This window comes from Mirounga leonina, unplaced genomic scaffold (assembly GCF_011800145.1).
Source record: "Mirounga leonina isolate KUSES-001 unplaced genomic scaffold, KU_Mleo_1.0 Mir_170, whole genome shotgun sequence".
Taxonomy (NCBI): Eukaryota; Metazoa; Chordata; class Mammalia; order Carnivora; family Phocidae; genus Mirounga; species Mirounga leonina.
Genome location: NW_023270433.1, coordinates 1,707,910 through 1,723,809, shown reverse-complemented (window position 1 = coordinate 1,723,809; position 15,900 = coordinate 1,707,910). Strand labels below are relative to the sequence as shown.

The following is a 15,900-nucleotide window of genomic DNA, read 5'->3' as shown; positions in this document are numbered from 1 at the left end:
GACCATCAAGAGGCTTAAGAGGTTAGAGAGACGCGTCAAGGAAGCACCCATGCGTCGCCGTCCGCCACACCACACTCCACCCTGCAGACCGATGCCACGTCCCTGCACCCAGAGCTGGGCAAGGGCCCCCCCTGAAGCCCGAGACCCCAACAGGCTCCAGCTGCGTCTAAGGCCAGCAAAGGCCACCCAGCCGCCAGCAACCCCGCGGTGCCCAGCCCCGGCCCAGCCCATCTCCCACCGCACGTGGGGGCCCAGACGTCAGCATTTGTGCCACTGACTGAGAATCACCACTACAGAGGCTCTAAACGTGGCTGTGACAGTCTCCACCAAGAAGGCCCACAATGCTTCTCATTGTGGACACGTGGAAACAAGCTTCCCAAATCACTGTAAGGGCGGTAAAATTGGCCAGAGGCCTTCGACTTCTGCCCACACCCCCAGCCTACGCTGGGAACGCCAGACAGAAAAGAAAAACAGCTGTGCTGGGCAGAGCCCACAGACTTTCCTGCCCTACCCCAGGCGAGCACCAATAACAAAGCCGTACCCAACAGTCGCGGGGAGCAGGGCGCCCTGTGGGTTCTTTTCTCCCACTGCTTTGCTGAGGCAGACTCAGTTGCAGGAAGCACAGACTTGTCTTCTAGCCAGACCAGGAGAACAGACCCCGGGAACACCCCCCCACACACACAGAAAGCAGGAAGGGGTGCTGGATAGGGAATCCTAAAATCTGTGTGTATTGTCCCGGATGACCCGAGTCGCCCCTGTGTGACAAAAACAGGGATCAGCACAGCAATGACTTGAGAACTACACTGGGGCCCACGTTTCTCCGTGGTGTCCCGTGGACAGGCCAGAGGGGCCCAGAGGCTTTCAGGACTAAACCAGCACTGAGCTAAGGCCCACACAAGGCAGGTCATCAGGACTCAGTCTCAACCTAACTGGGCTTGCTACCTGTTTAAAAAAAAATTCTCTAGATTTTAACAGGATCCAGAGTCTCACACGTAAGAGTCGGAAGGTCCAAGATACGATCCAGATTGACTCCGCAAACAAAACAAGGGGCATCTACAACTAACGGAAAAAAGGCAATCAAGAGACCCCAACTCCGTGATGGCCCAAACATCAGAGTCATCTGACAAGGACGCAACCGGTTTTTATAAGCATGCTCTAAGAAGGAAAAGCAAACACGTTTTAAATGAATAGAAAAACACAAAACTCTGAGAAACTCCAGGAAAAAAGAAGTCCCAGGATGGAGGGAAACCAAAGACCAGAGCAGAGGAGGCCGGGCGCTGGTGAAGAGAAGAATGGGCTGCAAACCTCACAGCGCTCCTCCCCGGTGAGGTGAGAAGCACGGGCACTGGCCCAGCACACAGCACTGCTGGGTACCACTGGGATGCTACGGAGCCCAAACTACGGTGAGAAACAGACCTATCAACCCTCAGCACACCCCTCCTCCTCCCCCTCACCTCCACTCCGAGGCCCAGAGTACAATTCGGGGAACAGCTCTCTTACCAAGGACGGTGCCTAGGGGAGGGAAGGGCTGAGCACAAATCCTAATGCCAGCGTCCTGGCAGGACCCTCCTCACTCACACCTCAGAGACTCCCCAGGAAGTGCTAGTCCCCCTCCCCAGGAAGTGCTAGTCCCCCTCCCCAGAGAAGTGACAGCTAACACCCCAGGGATTCCACCGCGGGTGCCCACCAGCAGGACCAGCGTGAAGGAGGTGCAAACTGAGTACCCTGTATCTGGCAAAGGAAGATTCGTGACCAAACGCAGAGTTAGGATCTTTACACACCCACATGGAGAGGAGTTGTCCGGTACCGGTGGGCAGCATAATCCACACAGTACACATAGAATTAACACCTTCGAGGGCTGGGCTAGCTGACGAGGGCAAGGTCGCCAGGGCATGTTCCAGAGAGCCCACACTCCAGCATGCTCACCAGATGGGATGCTCCTTCCTGTGTCCCAGGAGGACCTGCGCATCCAGAGCAGGCATAAAGAGGTCAAACTGGGGCGCCTGGGTGGCTCAGTCCGTGAAGCATCTACCTTCGGCTCAGGTCATGATCTCAGGGTCGCAAGGATCAAGCTCCACATCGGGCTCCACACCCAGTGGGGAGCCTGCTTCTCTCACTCTGCCCCTCCCCTCGACTTGTGCGAGAGCTCACTGGTGCTCTCTCTCTCTCTCTCTCAAATAAAATCTTAAAAAAAAAAAAAAAAAAAAAAGGTAAGCCGCATTTCTGGCAACCTTTCAAGTTATAAGGGCAAAACTTGGATTTGCAGGGCCAGATAAGGAGAGCAGGGAACCCAGGTAACCTCACAGACACTCTCGACTGGGAACCCCAAAGGCTGCACCCTAAGAACAGGCTTGAGCTGGAAGCACAGCAGCCCTTGAAGGCACCCAGAGCCACGCACTGGAGGGAGGGGATCAGGGACTGGGGCCAGTGTCTGCAAATACAAGTTCCTCCCAGAAGAAGGCACCACCTCAGACTTCTGATCATCCCTACCGTCTTCTAGACACCTCACCCGTTCAGCACAAAGGAAAATAAGCAAATGAACAAAATGACAGGACACCCTGCACAAAGCCAGCAGAGACAATAAGCAAGACAAGCAGGCTCCCAGGCCTGTGGTACTGCCAGGCCGAAGGAGGGTCAGGACAGCCTCTCCCCACTGACCACCACGAACTCTGCATGAAACCGAAAGCAGCCACATGAGGATTCTAAACGCCAACAACAGCAGGCAACTGTGGGAGCAGAAGCAAAGCCTGAAGAAGCAACACTTACGGGGTCCCCAGCTCTGTATCCACCTCCTCTCCCGCCTTGGACCCGAGGGCGGCCCGATGCAGCACCATGGAGCAGGCACACAGCCAAAATTCTCACGGAAACCGGGTCCTTCCAGCCACGGGACCAGGGAAAGGGCCCCGCAAGCTGGAGAGTGGGAGGGATCCCGGGCTTTATCCCCTCCCTCTCTTCCAGCCTGCCCTGGTGACCGGAGGGCGACAGTGCACGCAGTGGGACCCGCTGAGAGGGGAGGGGCCTCTGGGGTCTGAAGCCAGGAGGGCACCTGCTGTTTCTGTCCTCTCTTCGCTCACCACACCGCCCCAGGCGCGCAGAGGTGCACGGGGACAGCACGGGCAACCCTGACTTTCTAGCCAGAGGAGAGGGGCTTCTTGGAGCCAGAAAGTGTAGGGAGAATCCAAGAAAGGAGACAGCCGGGAAGGGGACCCCAAATTTCATGGATGAACCCACACAACCCTGAGCTACATGCATGTGGGACAGACCCAAAGAACCAAACTGACCTTGAACCACCGCACACAAACAGCAAAATAGACCCGTGGCCTGAACCTAAAGGTGATTATTACCACCCAGCTACAAAACAAAGTACCAAAACACATCAACAGTATCCGGAAGACTTTAGCAGGATCCAGAAAACGGCCCCACAATGTAATACTCAAAATGTCCAAGACACAATCCATAATTAGTCAACATGTAAAAAATAGGAAAGGGGCGCCTGGGTGGCTCAGTCGGTTGAGCATGTGACTCGGTTTCAGCTCAGGTCATGATCTCAGGGTCGTAGGATCAAACCTGGAGTTGGGCTCCATGCTCAACGGGAAGTCTGCCTGGGATTCTCTCTCCTTCTCCCTTTGCCCCTCACCCCCTCGCACACTCTCACTCGCGCTCTCGCTCGCTCTCTAAATTACATAAGTAAATCTTTTTAAAAAAATAAAAATAAATGGCTCAGCCGGTTAAGTGTCTGCCTTTGGCTCAAGTCTTGATCCTGGGGTCCTGGGATCGAGTCCCGTGTCAGGCTCTGTGCTCAACAGGGATTCTGCCACTGCCCCAGCTCGTGCTCTCTCTCATTCTCTCTCCAATAAAAAATAATAATAAAATCTGGGGAAAAAAAAAAAACCACTTTCTTTTACAACGCCTGGGTGGCTCAGTCATTAAGCATCTGCCTTCGGCTCAGGTCATGATCCCAGGGTCCTGGGATCAAGTCCCACACCAGGCTCCCTGCTCAGCGGGAAGCCTGCTTCTCCCTCTCCCACTCCCCCTGCTTATGTTCCTGCTCTCACTCTCTCTCTCTGTCAAATAAATAAAATCTTTAAAATAAATAAACAACAGGGAAATGTGACCAATTCTCTGGGGGAAAAGTCAATCAACAGATGCCAACCCTCTGATGACCCAGATCTCAGAACTATCAGACTTTAAAGCATGGATTATAACCAGTCTCCATGAGGTCAAGGTCAGGACTCTTAAAATAAATGAGACGATAAAAGTTCTCAGCAGAGAAATAAAACTCAAGAAAAAAAGAACCAAAATTTGAGAACTGAACAATACGGTGTATCGACAAAACATTCACAGAAATAAAGAAGAATGAAGAAGATGGGGAAGTTGGTCAGTGAAGCTAAGAAATGTGCGTGACATCATCAAGCTGAAGACACAGACTGAAGAAAAGGAAGAGCCTCAGAGAGCAGTGGGACATCAGAAGTCTAACGCCTGTGCTCCTGCAGAAAAGAGACTGGTGCCCAAAAGCATCTGAATAAGTCATGGCCAAAATCTCCCCCTATTTTACTGAAAGACACAGATTTGCAGGCTTAGGAAGCCCAGCAAAACCAAACAGAACTGACTGGAAGAAAACAGTGGCCAGACGCTTCCTAATCAAACTGCAAAGAAACAAAGATGAAATAACAGGCTCTCGGGACCCACGGCTGGAGTGATCAGCTATAGACCTCTCCTGACCATTCTTACAACAATGAAAGGAAAAAAGACAAGAGGAAGGGGCGCCTGGGTGGCTCGGTCTGTCTTTAGCTCAGGTCATGATCTCGGGGTCCTGGGATCGAGCCCCCACGTTGGGCTCCCTGCTCAGCGGGGAGCCTACCACTCCCCCTGCTTCTGCTCTCTCTCCTTCTCTCACACACACAGTCTCTCTCCCAAAAAAATATATAAAATCTTTAAAAATAAAAATATATATAGGGGCGCCTGGGTGGCTCAGTTGGTTAAGCGACTGCCTTCGGCTCAGGTCATGATCCTGGAGTCCCTGGATCGAGTCCTGCATCGGGCTCCCTGCTCGGCAGGGAGCCTGCTTCTGCCTCTGACCCTCCCCCCTCTCATGTGCTCTCTCTCTCTCATTCTCTCTGTCTCAAATAAATAAATAAAATCTTTAAAAAAAAAATTTTTTTTAAATATATATTAAAAAAGACAAAGCAATTTGGCAGAAACACAATTTGGAAACTACAAAAAAAGAAAAGAAAAAAGAACTTGGCAGATCAGAAAAATGACGAAGCAGAAGCTCTAGAACAGAAAAATACATAACTAAATTTTATTTCATAGACTGGACTGGTGAACAGCAGACCAGCCACCAAGAACATGCAGTAGAGAAGGTAAATGACAGACTCTGCAGGTGTCAAAGGAGTGTGACTGGAAGCCCACAACAGAAGAAGAGAAAACATGGGACAGAAACTGTATTTCAACAAATAGACAAGAATCTTCCCATACTTGTAAAGTCATGAAACCCAGCAGGATAAAAAAGGAGATGTACACACCAAAGAACACCCTGGTACTCCGGATGAAACTGAAAAACAAAGCAAAAACTTAGAGCAGCCATGAAGGACCTGTGGTCAAGGACAAGGTGGCACGGACTTGTCCTTCCCTCCTCCTCTCCTCTAAGTGCAACCGTAAACCTTGGAAGTAAGTCAAAAGACAACCAAAGGAGGGGCGCCTGGGTGGCTCAGTCGTTAAGCGTCTGCCTTCGGCTCAGGTCATGGTCCCAGGGTCCTGGGATCGAGTCCCACATCGGGCTCCCGGCTCAGTGGGAAGCCTGCTTCTCCCTCTCCCACTCCCCCTGCTTGTGTTCCCTCTCTTGCTGTGTCTCTCTCTGTCAACTAAACAAAATCTTAAAAAAAAAAAAAAAAAGAGAGACAACCAAAGGAGAATCTGAAAGCTGCCCGAGGAAGGAAAACTGTTTTGGGACCCCCGGACTGGAGGAACAGCACAGCCAGGGAACCTCACAACCTCCAACCCAACAGAAGGTGACCAAGACCTGGCTTTCTGGACCCTCAGCTAGCAACAGAAGGCAAGCCAAGTGGGCTCGTTCCCACCCCTCACTGACCAGGAGGCCTACCTGCTACAGCAGGCCAGCCTGGGAGAACCGGGGGGGACAGAAAGAAAGCCCCACTAATGAGCAGTCTGGAACACCTACCTCCACAAAGCCCCCAGCCCGGAAGTACTCTCCTTCCCCACCGGCCTGAGACACACACCATCCCCCCAATAGTTTGCACAGGGGGGCCCCACCACGACTAGCACCCGGCCTGGGAAATGCTCTCTGTCCTCCAGAGGCTCCAGGCAGTCCAGCGCCAGGAAGCTCTTCTGCTTCCTAAAAGCAGCGCCAGGAGGGCCAGCAGAGGCCCCCACGGCCGCAGACGCACCAGGCACATATCCCAGCACCAGTCGGGCTCCGAATGTTAGGCTGTCTTTGGCTCACGCTGCACAAAGGTAGGCCTGGGCCCGCGTGCAGCACCAACTGTAAACGAGACCCAGAGGTTCCCCATACAACAGGCAGAGTGACCAGAAAACGACCGAAAATCACTCGTCACACCCAGAACCAGGAAAATCATGACTTAATGAGGAAAGACCACCAACTGACACCAACACCAGAGCCAGTGGAATACTGGAATTCTCTTACAAGGACTTTAAAGCAACTCATAAGAGTGAGTCCACAAGCAATTACAAATCGTCTTGAAACAAGAAAAATAGAGAATTTCAGCAAAGAAAAAGAAATTATAAAAGAACCAAATACAAGCTGCAAACTGCAGCAACAAAGTGCACCAGCTGGCTGGACTCAACAGTGCACATGACAGAAGGTAGAAGCGGTGAGCTTGCGGACTGAGAAACACACTTCCCCAACCTGGACAGACAGCAAGCACCTCGAAGAAAAATGAGCCTCGGGGACCCGCAGGAGAGGAACACGAGAGCCAACATTCCTATCCCTGGAGTCCCCGAAAAGAGGGGACAGTGAGTGGTGCTGAAAGAGTACTGGAGAAAATAATGGCTGAAAACCTCCCAAATATGGCAAAAAATACAAATCCACAGGTTTCAAGAAACCGAGTGAACCCCAAATAACACAAACCCAAAGAAATCCACACCAAGACACATCATCACTAACTTCTGAAAATTAAAGACAAAGAAAATATTTGGAAGCAGCTGAAGAGAAACACTGCACTCCAAACAGGGGCCTCAAGCTCAATGGACAGCAGGTCTCTCCCAGAGCCACGCAGACTGGATGTAAGCGGCACACCTTTCTCATGTGCTGGCGGAAAAGAGCTGTCAACCAGATTCCACATCTGATGAAGGGATGAAGGAGAAATAAAGACATTCTAATTGGAAAACTAACTTTATTTATTTATTTATTCACTTATTTACTCTGCCCAGGAGAAGGGGCAGAGAGAAAGGGAAAGAATCTCAAGCAGACTCCACCCTGAGCACAGAGCTTGACATGGAGGCTCGATCCCATGACCCTGAGCTCATGACCTGAGCCAAAACCAAGAGTTGGGTGCCCAAATGACTGAGCCAGCCAGGCACCCCTAGGCAGGGGAAAACTTAAAAAAAAATAGTAATTTCCGGGGCACCTGGGTGTCTCAGGCAGTGAAGTGTCTGCCTTCAGCTCAGGTCATATCCCAGGGTCGTAGGATCAAGCCCCGCGTCGGGCTCCCTGCTCAGCGGGGAGACTGTTTCTCCCTCTGCCCCTCACCCTGCTCTTGTTCTCTCTCTCTCTCTCTCTCTCTTTCTCTCAAGTCAATAAATAAAATCTTCAAAAGAAATTTTTTTAAATATTAAAAAATGTAATTTCCAGCAAACCTCAAATGAATGTCTAAAGAAGTTCTCCAAATAGAAAAAAAATGATAAAAGAGGGAATCCTGGAGCATTAGGGAGGAAGAATAACAGAAAAGTACAGATAATTTGGGTAAATACAATAGACTATCCTCTTTATATGAGTTTTCTAAATTACCTCTGGTGACAAACAAAACCCCAACACCTTCAGATACTCACAACAATGGCATTTAAAGGTGGAGAGAACAAAGGGACCAAAGTGGAAAAAGGTTTTCAACACTTCACTCAAAATGGCAAAACAATACCAGTCAGCTGATGTAAGTCATATACACTGTGATACCCAGAGCAACTACTAAGAAAACTACACACACACCCAAAAACAATATAAATAAATCAAGATGGAATCTTCAAAAGTAGTCAATAATGCACAGGAAGGCAGAAAATAAAAACAGGAACAAGAAACATAAAACACAATAAAATGTCAGACTTAAGCCTTAACTATCAACAATTACATTAAATGTAAATACCCTAAGTACACCAAAAAAAAGACAAAGATTGACAGAGTGGATTAAAAAAAAAAAATACAACTATATGCTGTTTACAAGAAACTCACCTCAAACTCAATGACTTAAGAAGGCTGAAAATAAAGGGATAGAAGAGACTATACCAGGAAAACAGTTATCAAACAAACAAATGCAGGGATAGCTATATCAGTATCTGATAAAAAATAAATTACTAAAGACAGAGATATATTACATAACGGTAAGACAGTCTACCCATCAGGAAGTCCTTACAATCCTAAATGTGAAAGCACCAAACTACAGAGCCTCAGAACATGAGGGAAAAAAAAAAAAAAAAATGGAGAGAGCTGAAAAGAGAAACAGACAAGTATGCAAGTATAGTTAAGGGCTTCAATACCCCTATCAGCAACTGACAGAATTGCCACACAAAAATTAACCAGGAGAGAGATCTGCACAATACAACCAACCAAAAGAACCTAGCTGATATGTGTGGAACGCTCCACCCAACAGCAGAAAACACATGTCCTCCAGTGCCCATGGAACATTCACCAAAAAGACCTTATCCTGGGCAATAAAACAAACTCTAACAAGTTTAAAAGAACAGAAATCCTACAGAGGATCACCTCACCACAACAGAATCACACTAGAAATCATAACTAAAACACAAAACAGGAAAATCTCAACACGTGGAAATTACACTTACAAATAAAATAATCCATGGGTCAAAGAGAAGCATCAAAGGAAATAAAGTTCACAGAACTGAATGAAAATGAAAATACAACATACCAAACGCATGTGGGATGCAGCAAAGGCAGTACCAAGTGGAAAATTCATAGCACCAAGCGCTTAGGCTAGAAAAGAAAAAAAGGCTTAATAATCTAAGTACCTACCCCACGAAACTAGAAAAAGAGCAAACGAACCCCAAGGCAAGCAGAAGGGAGGTAGGTGTGGCTATAGAAGGCAACAGAACGTTAAGAGGTCTTTGTGAGAATGGAATGTTCTAGATCTACATTATACAATGTCAATATCCTGGCTGTGATTCCAAATTACAGTTCTGCAAGAAGTTACCACAGGGGAGACTGGGGAAAGGGTGCCCAAGACATCTCTGTGTAACTTCTTACAAATGCCATGTTAACACACAATTATCTCAAAATAAAAGTTTAGTTTTGGGGTAAATACAATTTATATAGTTTAGTTTAAAACATTAGCCAAAGACCCAAAAACACTTAACAACAGCAACAAAAAAAGATTCAAATGGCCAATAAGCACATAAAAAAAATGCTCATCATCGTTGAGTCATCAGGGAAATGCACACCCAAACCACAGGGAGACAGCACAACATGTACACTTGAATGGCTAAAAGTAAAAAGACTGACAATGCCATGTGCTGGCAAGGATGCAGATCAACTGGAATTCTCACGCTTGCTGGTGGAAACAGAAAGGAGATACGCCGACCTTGGACACCAGCCAGGCAGTTAAACACTCCCATATGACCCAGCAACTCCACGGCCAGGTGTCCCCCAAGACGACAGAAACGGATGCCCACACACAGCCGTGTCCTCGAGTGCTCACAGCGGTGCTATTCATGGGAGACAGAAGTCCCAGCGGCCACACACGAGTGAGTGAGCAAGCACACTGTGGGCAGCCAGACAACGGGGGCCACTGCTCACCGCATGCAGCAAAAAGGTCTGCACACGTGGGTGAGTCTCCAAAACATCAGCCTACATGTAGGAAGCCACACAGGGAGTAGCTGAGGTGTGATTAGAGGTACAGAAGGCTCTAGAAAAACCAAGCTCATCCACAGCCACTGGAGCACATGAGTGAGGCTCTGGGCTGGGACCCGCTGGAGGGCTCACACAGACCCCTGGAGACGGTCAGTGCAAAGGGCTTACCTTGACCGTGCTTAGACTCCTCAAACTACACTCTTGGAATGTGCGCACTCTGTTGTACTTAAGTACGTAAAGTGTCCCTCAACAAAGCTGATTTTCCCAAAAGTCCGAACAAAAATTCTTCACTGTATACCTGCCAAACAACGGGCATTACTCCTCTGAAAGGCACAGGTATACCTGCCAAACAACGGGCATTACTCCTCTGAAAGGCACAGGTTTCAAACGTCTCTTCTCTCCTCAGAAACCTTCAAGAGCTCCCGAGTTCACACATGACCAAACCCCACTTTGCCAACCAACCATTCAAGGCACTCCAAGACCTGGCCCCAGGCATTTCTCCCAAGGCACACTGGCCTTCCCACCAGCGCCAGCTCCCTGCACCCAGTGCCCGCCACCCCCAGCTGCAGGGCTGGCCGGCCCCTGGGTAGGAAGACGCCCCGCCCTCTCCCCTCCTCTTCACCCCGTCTGTGCCCTCACCTCCGCCTGGCTCTTCACCCACCTAAGCCACAAACTCAGCCTCACTTATTTGAATGGAACATTCTAGATTCCCTCAGGGGAGTTTCACCCTCCCGTTCCTGTTCTGCCACAGCAGCTGTTCCTTTCCCAGACGCCCAGGGGTCTGAGTGCGCAGCCACGTGGGGCACCACCTGCGCCCCGAGAGGCCTGTCAAGGACCCCAGACTCCACAGCACATGCTCACTGAACTGACAGAAGTCTAATTTTGTGTGAGTGAGGCTGAAGTGAGGGGAGGAGTCACCGAGGGGCACGGAAGTGAACTGGTTCACACGCACAACAAAAAGGGCTGGGCCAGACGGAGGAGTGAGAAAGAGAACCTCATAGGTGCGGTTCTGCCATGAAAGCAGAAAAGCTCCGGAATAAGGACCGAATATTCCCGTCAGGAGAGCCCTGTGCAGGCCCACCTCCCGCCGCCGACATCAGTCAAGCCCGTCTGGGGGGAGAGGGGGCGGGGGCGGGGGGGCTCTGCTTTCCTAACACCTGTCGGCTCATCCGCTCTGTCATCCCCACTGCACAAACTAGGCTAGGCCTTGGCACATGGGACAAAACGACACCAGCTCTGCTATGGACTCAGCGTGCACCCTCCCAAACTCAGATAGTGAAACCCAGGCCCAGGTGAAGGTGGGAGGAGGTGAGGAGGTGAGCAGGCCAGCAGGGTGGAGCCCTCACGGGTGGGATTAGTGCCCTTAGAAGGAGGCTCCAGAGAGCTCCCTGCCCCTCCTGCCCCATCGAGGAGACAGCCAACCCCACGCCAGGAAGCAGCCTCACAGGACACTGACCCTGCCAGCACCAGGACCCCGGACTTGCAGCCTCCAGAGCTGGGGGAGACACATGTCATCCAGCCCATGGAACGTTGCCATGGCAGCCGAAATGGCCTGAGACACGATCCCAGATATTCCACCTGACTACAGCGCCTGCCCACTTCAACCTGCTACAAGAATCTTGCCAGGCTCTATGTCTCATCACACCACTCCCCCTACACAAAAACCTTCCCAGGCACACATCTCGAAAGAAATCCCTAGCCAGCTTGGAACACCACAGACCATCTGGTCCAGACTGTTTCCTAAACTAATCACTACTATTCCAGTCCACAAATCCCGTCATGAGGTTACCTGACTCCGTGTCAAGCACTTCTTCCCCTGCACACAACCCAGCCAGACACCCTCCCCTCTACCTCCTGGAGGGGCTTCCCACACCTTACCCATCCTTCAGGCCTCTGGCCCCACGAAGCCTCCCCACTGCTCCCTGCAGCCCATTCCCCCACGCGGCAGCGCCCCAGTCGGCCTCCGGACAGCTGTGGTACTGACGCCATGCTGCATTCATTCATTTCCCTTCACACACTCAGCAGTTCACGTGGACTTCAAGCCGACGAGAAGACCTCATCCCAGAACTTACGCCCTGCGCTACGTAGCCACACCACAGTGACGCACGGGACAGCTACATGGTTATCGCCGGCTCCATCCTGGCCACATTCAGATCAGATGAAAGCAATCTGAGTTGTTCAACAGTTCAACTAGGAAGTTAAAAAGAACACTGTCCACATATGGTAACCCGGCCACAAAACAAATCCACAGCAGGAGAAGCCTACGAGCTAGGAGGATGAATGTAATACAAAGAAAAACTATCACAGGATTTTTGGAATACGTGCACAAGTTTAACATGCTGCAGCATAAGAGAGGCCGAGTATTCTGAGGGTTGCTCCAATTTAAAGCATCGGGACGGTTTGAACTTAAAGATGGACGTCTGTTCTCTGGTTAACGTTTGGTTGATGGCATCAAGACGGGAAAGAGAGGGCGCCTGGGTGGCTCAGTCGTTAAGCGTCTGCCTTCGGCTCAGGTCATGATCCCAGGGGCCTGGGATCGAGCCCCGCATTGGGCTCCTGCTTGGCGGGAAGCCTGCTTCTCCCTCCCCCACTCCCCCTGCTTGTGTTCCCTCTTTCACTGTGTCTCTCTCTGTCAAATAAATAAATAAAATCTTTAAAAAAAAAAAAAAAAAGACAGGAAAGAGAATGTGTGCAAACTGGTATAGCTTTAGAAATACAAACTCATCCACTTTATGGCCACGAGGACAGACTACAGATCGTATCTCTACGTACGTCAACTGCTTCAAGAGGGTTTCCAACTCTGGCATCCATTTGACAAACAGCTGAGCACTGCAAACAGGACATCCACCGGGACAACCATGACCCCTGACCTCACAGACCCCAGGCAGTCCTCAGTGCACCAAAGCTGAGGGAAGGTGGAGCTACAGGCCAAGCAGTGGCTCCTTCCGTATCCAGGAAACCTAGCAGGTGCATCCAGGCTGCCCTGTCACCTCCAGCTCCGAAGCCCCCAAATCTCTTGCCAAGAACAAATGACCATTAAAAAACACAATCCAGGGGCACCCTGGTGGCTCAGTCGGTGAAGCGACTGCCTTCAGCTCGGGTCATAATCTCAGGGTCCTGGGATGGAGCCCTGTGTCACGCTCCCTGCTCAGTGGGGAGCCTGCTTCTCCCTTTCCCTCTGCAGTTCCCCTTGCTTGTGCTCGCCCTCTCTCTCTCTCTCTCTCTCTCTGTCAAATAAATAAAGTCTTTAAAAAAAAATGTTTAAAAATAAAAAAAATACAATCTGAACTCATAAACCAGGAATCTGAGTGAATCACCAGGTAAAAAAAACGACCATCTGCTTGCCAGTGAGGATCTCCGCACTAAGACTCACACAGGCCCTGTTCTCCCGCCAGCCCAGGGAAAAAGGGGCAGCCGGCTCTGTTCCCAGTTCTGGGGCCTGGAGAGGGGTTCCAAGCACACAGTTTCACCAAAGGTCACTGTGACAAATCAAGGTGGTGACCCCTAGAGGCGACAACAAAGAGATGCTGCTCCTCGTATCCGTTAAGCAGACAAGAGTCCAGGCTACCCCTGTGGCCTATATAACGAGACACGGCAGCAGCTCCACCAGCCCCACCGCAGAGACCCGTCCCAACCATGAGGATTTCCCATCCCACAACATGCTTTCCCAATCAGCTGTCTGATCACTCCAAGGCAAAAGTGAGGACGAAAGTGTCAGTCCCCCGCCAAAGATGGGCTCTACTGGCCCCGTGGGCTCTCTCCACCCCAGTGAGCTGCCCCGGTGGCCCCTCCCGGCCTGCCTGGCTCAGGCAGCTCAGCCCCAAGCCATGGAGAGCTGAGGCGTGGTCAGTGTCCGCCTGGTTTCCAGGGCTCCTTAGACGGGAAAGTCACCAGCACTCGGCCACATAGCAACAAGTCTGCAAACAGCTGAGTGCCTTCCAGTACTTTCCCTTGTTGTTGTTTCCACACTGTCCTTGGAAGATAACAAAAATTACACCCTCCCATTATCCCCTGAAACCAAGGCCTAGAAACCTTTAAGTTCTAAGGTCATGGGCTAAAATCAAAACCAGGAATGCAGTAAGCCCTTTAGAGCACTCTGCTCTGTGAACAAATGGCACTTAAGGTCACTCCTTTTCTACAACAGGAGAGTGACCGAGTGACCGACGGGCAACGGGCAATCCAGCCTTCGATCCTCGGACAGCACCTACTCTCCTTCAGCTCCCGAGCACCTCCTGCTCTGTAAAAACCCACCTTTAACAATTTCGAAACTGCAAGGCCTATTTTAGTATGAGCCTTTGAATTAGTTACCCGATGAGTCGACAAGTATCAGAGAGAGACCTGGTACTGGAAATAAAGCTGGACCAAGCCCAGAGACCACGTTCATTTCCAGATGGCCGACAAACCCCACGCTGACCGCCGGAGCTAAATGCAACGAGACAAAGCTGCGGTTGCTTTGCTGAAGAAACTGGAACGCCAGCAACCGGAGGCTCTTAGCAGCCTTCGTTACCGGCACAGCCGTTCGCGTACATAAAGTCTTAGGGACCCACGCGGGAGCCAAAGCCTGCACACACGCCCCGGGGCCGTGCCCAGGGCCGCTTCCAGCACAGGACCGGAGCCCGCCCGCGCCCCCGCACGGCGCACGGGCCTCGGGCGAAGTAGTACGCAGCGCCGGCAAAGCAACAAGCGCGGCCCAAGCGGGGGGACCTAAGAAGGCCGCACGCGGGAAGACCTCGGCGGCACGGGCGCGAGCGCACGTAAGGCCGAGCGCTGCGAGTCGGCCGAGCGCGGCGGGCTGCGGAGGACAGCCGGCCGGCAGCCCCCGCCTCGGGCTTTTCCTTCGCCCGACCGCTGGGTCCCGGCGGCCGCCCCGGGGCCCCCGCCCGTCGGGCTCGGAGGTTTCTGCAGGGCTTCCCAGCTCCGAGCCGCCCCGCCGGCCAACTTAAAACACGGCGACGCGCGGAGGCCGTGGGTGCAGGGCGTGCTCTCCTCGCGACCGAGCCTCCCCGCGGCGCGGGCCGCTGCACGCTGAGACCCTGCCTCAGGGCCACCCCGCTCGCGACGTGCTCGGAGCGGCCCGCCACGCTCGTCCCCAAGGGCGCCCCGTCCAGCTGGGCGTCGCGCTACGGACAGGGAGGTCTGCGCCACCGCGAAGGCCGTCTGGAAGCAGGCTTCGCATGGGAAGTACTAGCTCTTCGCAGTGTCCCCAGACAGAAGCACCGAGGTTGACAAAGCGCGACGACATCACCTCGTCCGCAACATCCCGAGAGCTGGGAAGAGGCGCGTCTTGACCCGCCAAGCGCATTAGGGCCCAAGAGACCCGACTCGTGACAGGGTCCCGGTCCTCCAGGACGGCAATTAACCGAAGGGAGGATGCCCGGTGGGCACCGTCTCTCGGTGGGGAGCTCCGCGTGCGAGGCTTTGCGCGCGTGCCGAGCGCTGGCGTCCAGCGCCCGCCCCCGCACTCGGGCCGCACCGACGGCCACCCCGCACCCACCCCGGGCGGCGGCGGCGCCCGACGCGCTTGCTCCTCGCGGCACCTGCCGGCGGCCCGGCCCCCGGCCCGGCCCGACCCACCTATGCCGTAGGCCTTGGCGCAGATCCACTGCAGGTTGGCCGCGATCTTGGCGCGGGCCGAGTCGTAGCGGTCCAGCGGCACGATGTCCGCGGCGCCGTCGGGCGCGGCCTCCATCCTCCTCCAGCCGTCCCCGGCCGGGCAGCCGCCCGCGTCCACCATCTGCACACAAGAAGGCCGCTGCAGCGCGGGCGGCGCCCGGCCTCCGCCGCAACAAAGGCGCCGCGCCCCTCGCCGCGCCGGGCCCCGCGAGCGCGGCCGCCCCCGGGAGGCC

At 52.5% G+C, this 15,900-nt stretch overlaps 1 protein-coding gene across 7 annotated transcripts in view; it reads right to left on the bottom strand.

Annotated features, from left to right (window-relative positions):
• CAMSAP1 (calmodulin regulated spectrin associated protein 1) overlaps positions 1-15,875 on the bottom strand; it is a 59,168-nt gene extending 43,293 nt beyond the window's left edge. For all 7 annotated transcript variants that reach the window (XM_035015470.1, XM_035015472.1, XM_035015471.1 and 4 more), the window contains exon 1: positions 15,629-15,875. In XM_035015470.1, coding sequence (XP_034871361.1) covers positions 15,629-15,788 — 160 coding nt within the window. In that variant the 5' untranslated portion in view covers positions 15,789-15,875. The remainder of the gene's footprint in view (positions 1-15,628) is intronic.
• Between the last annotated feature and the right edge of the window lie 25 nt (positions 15,876-15,900).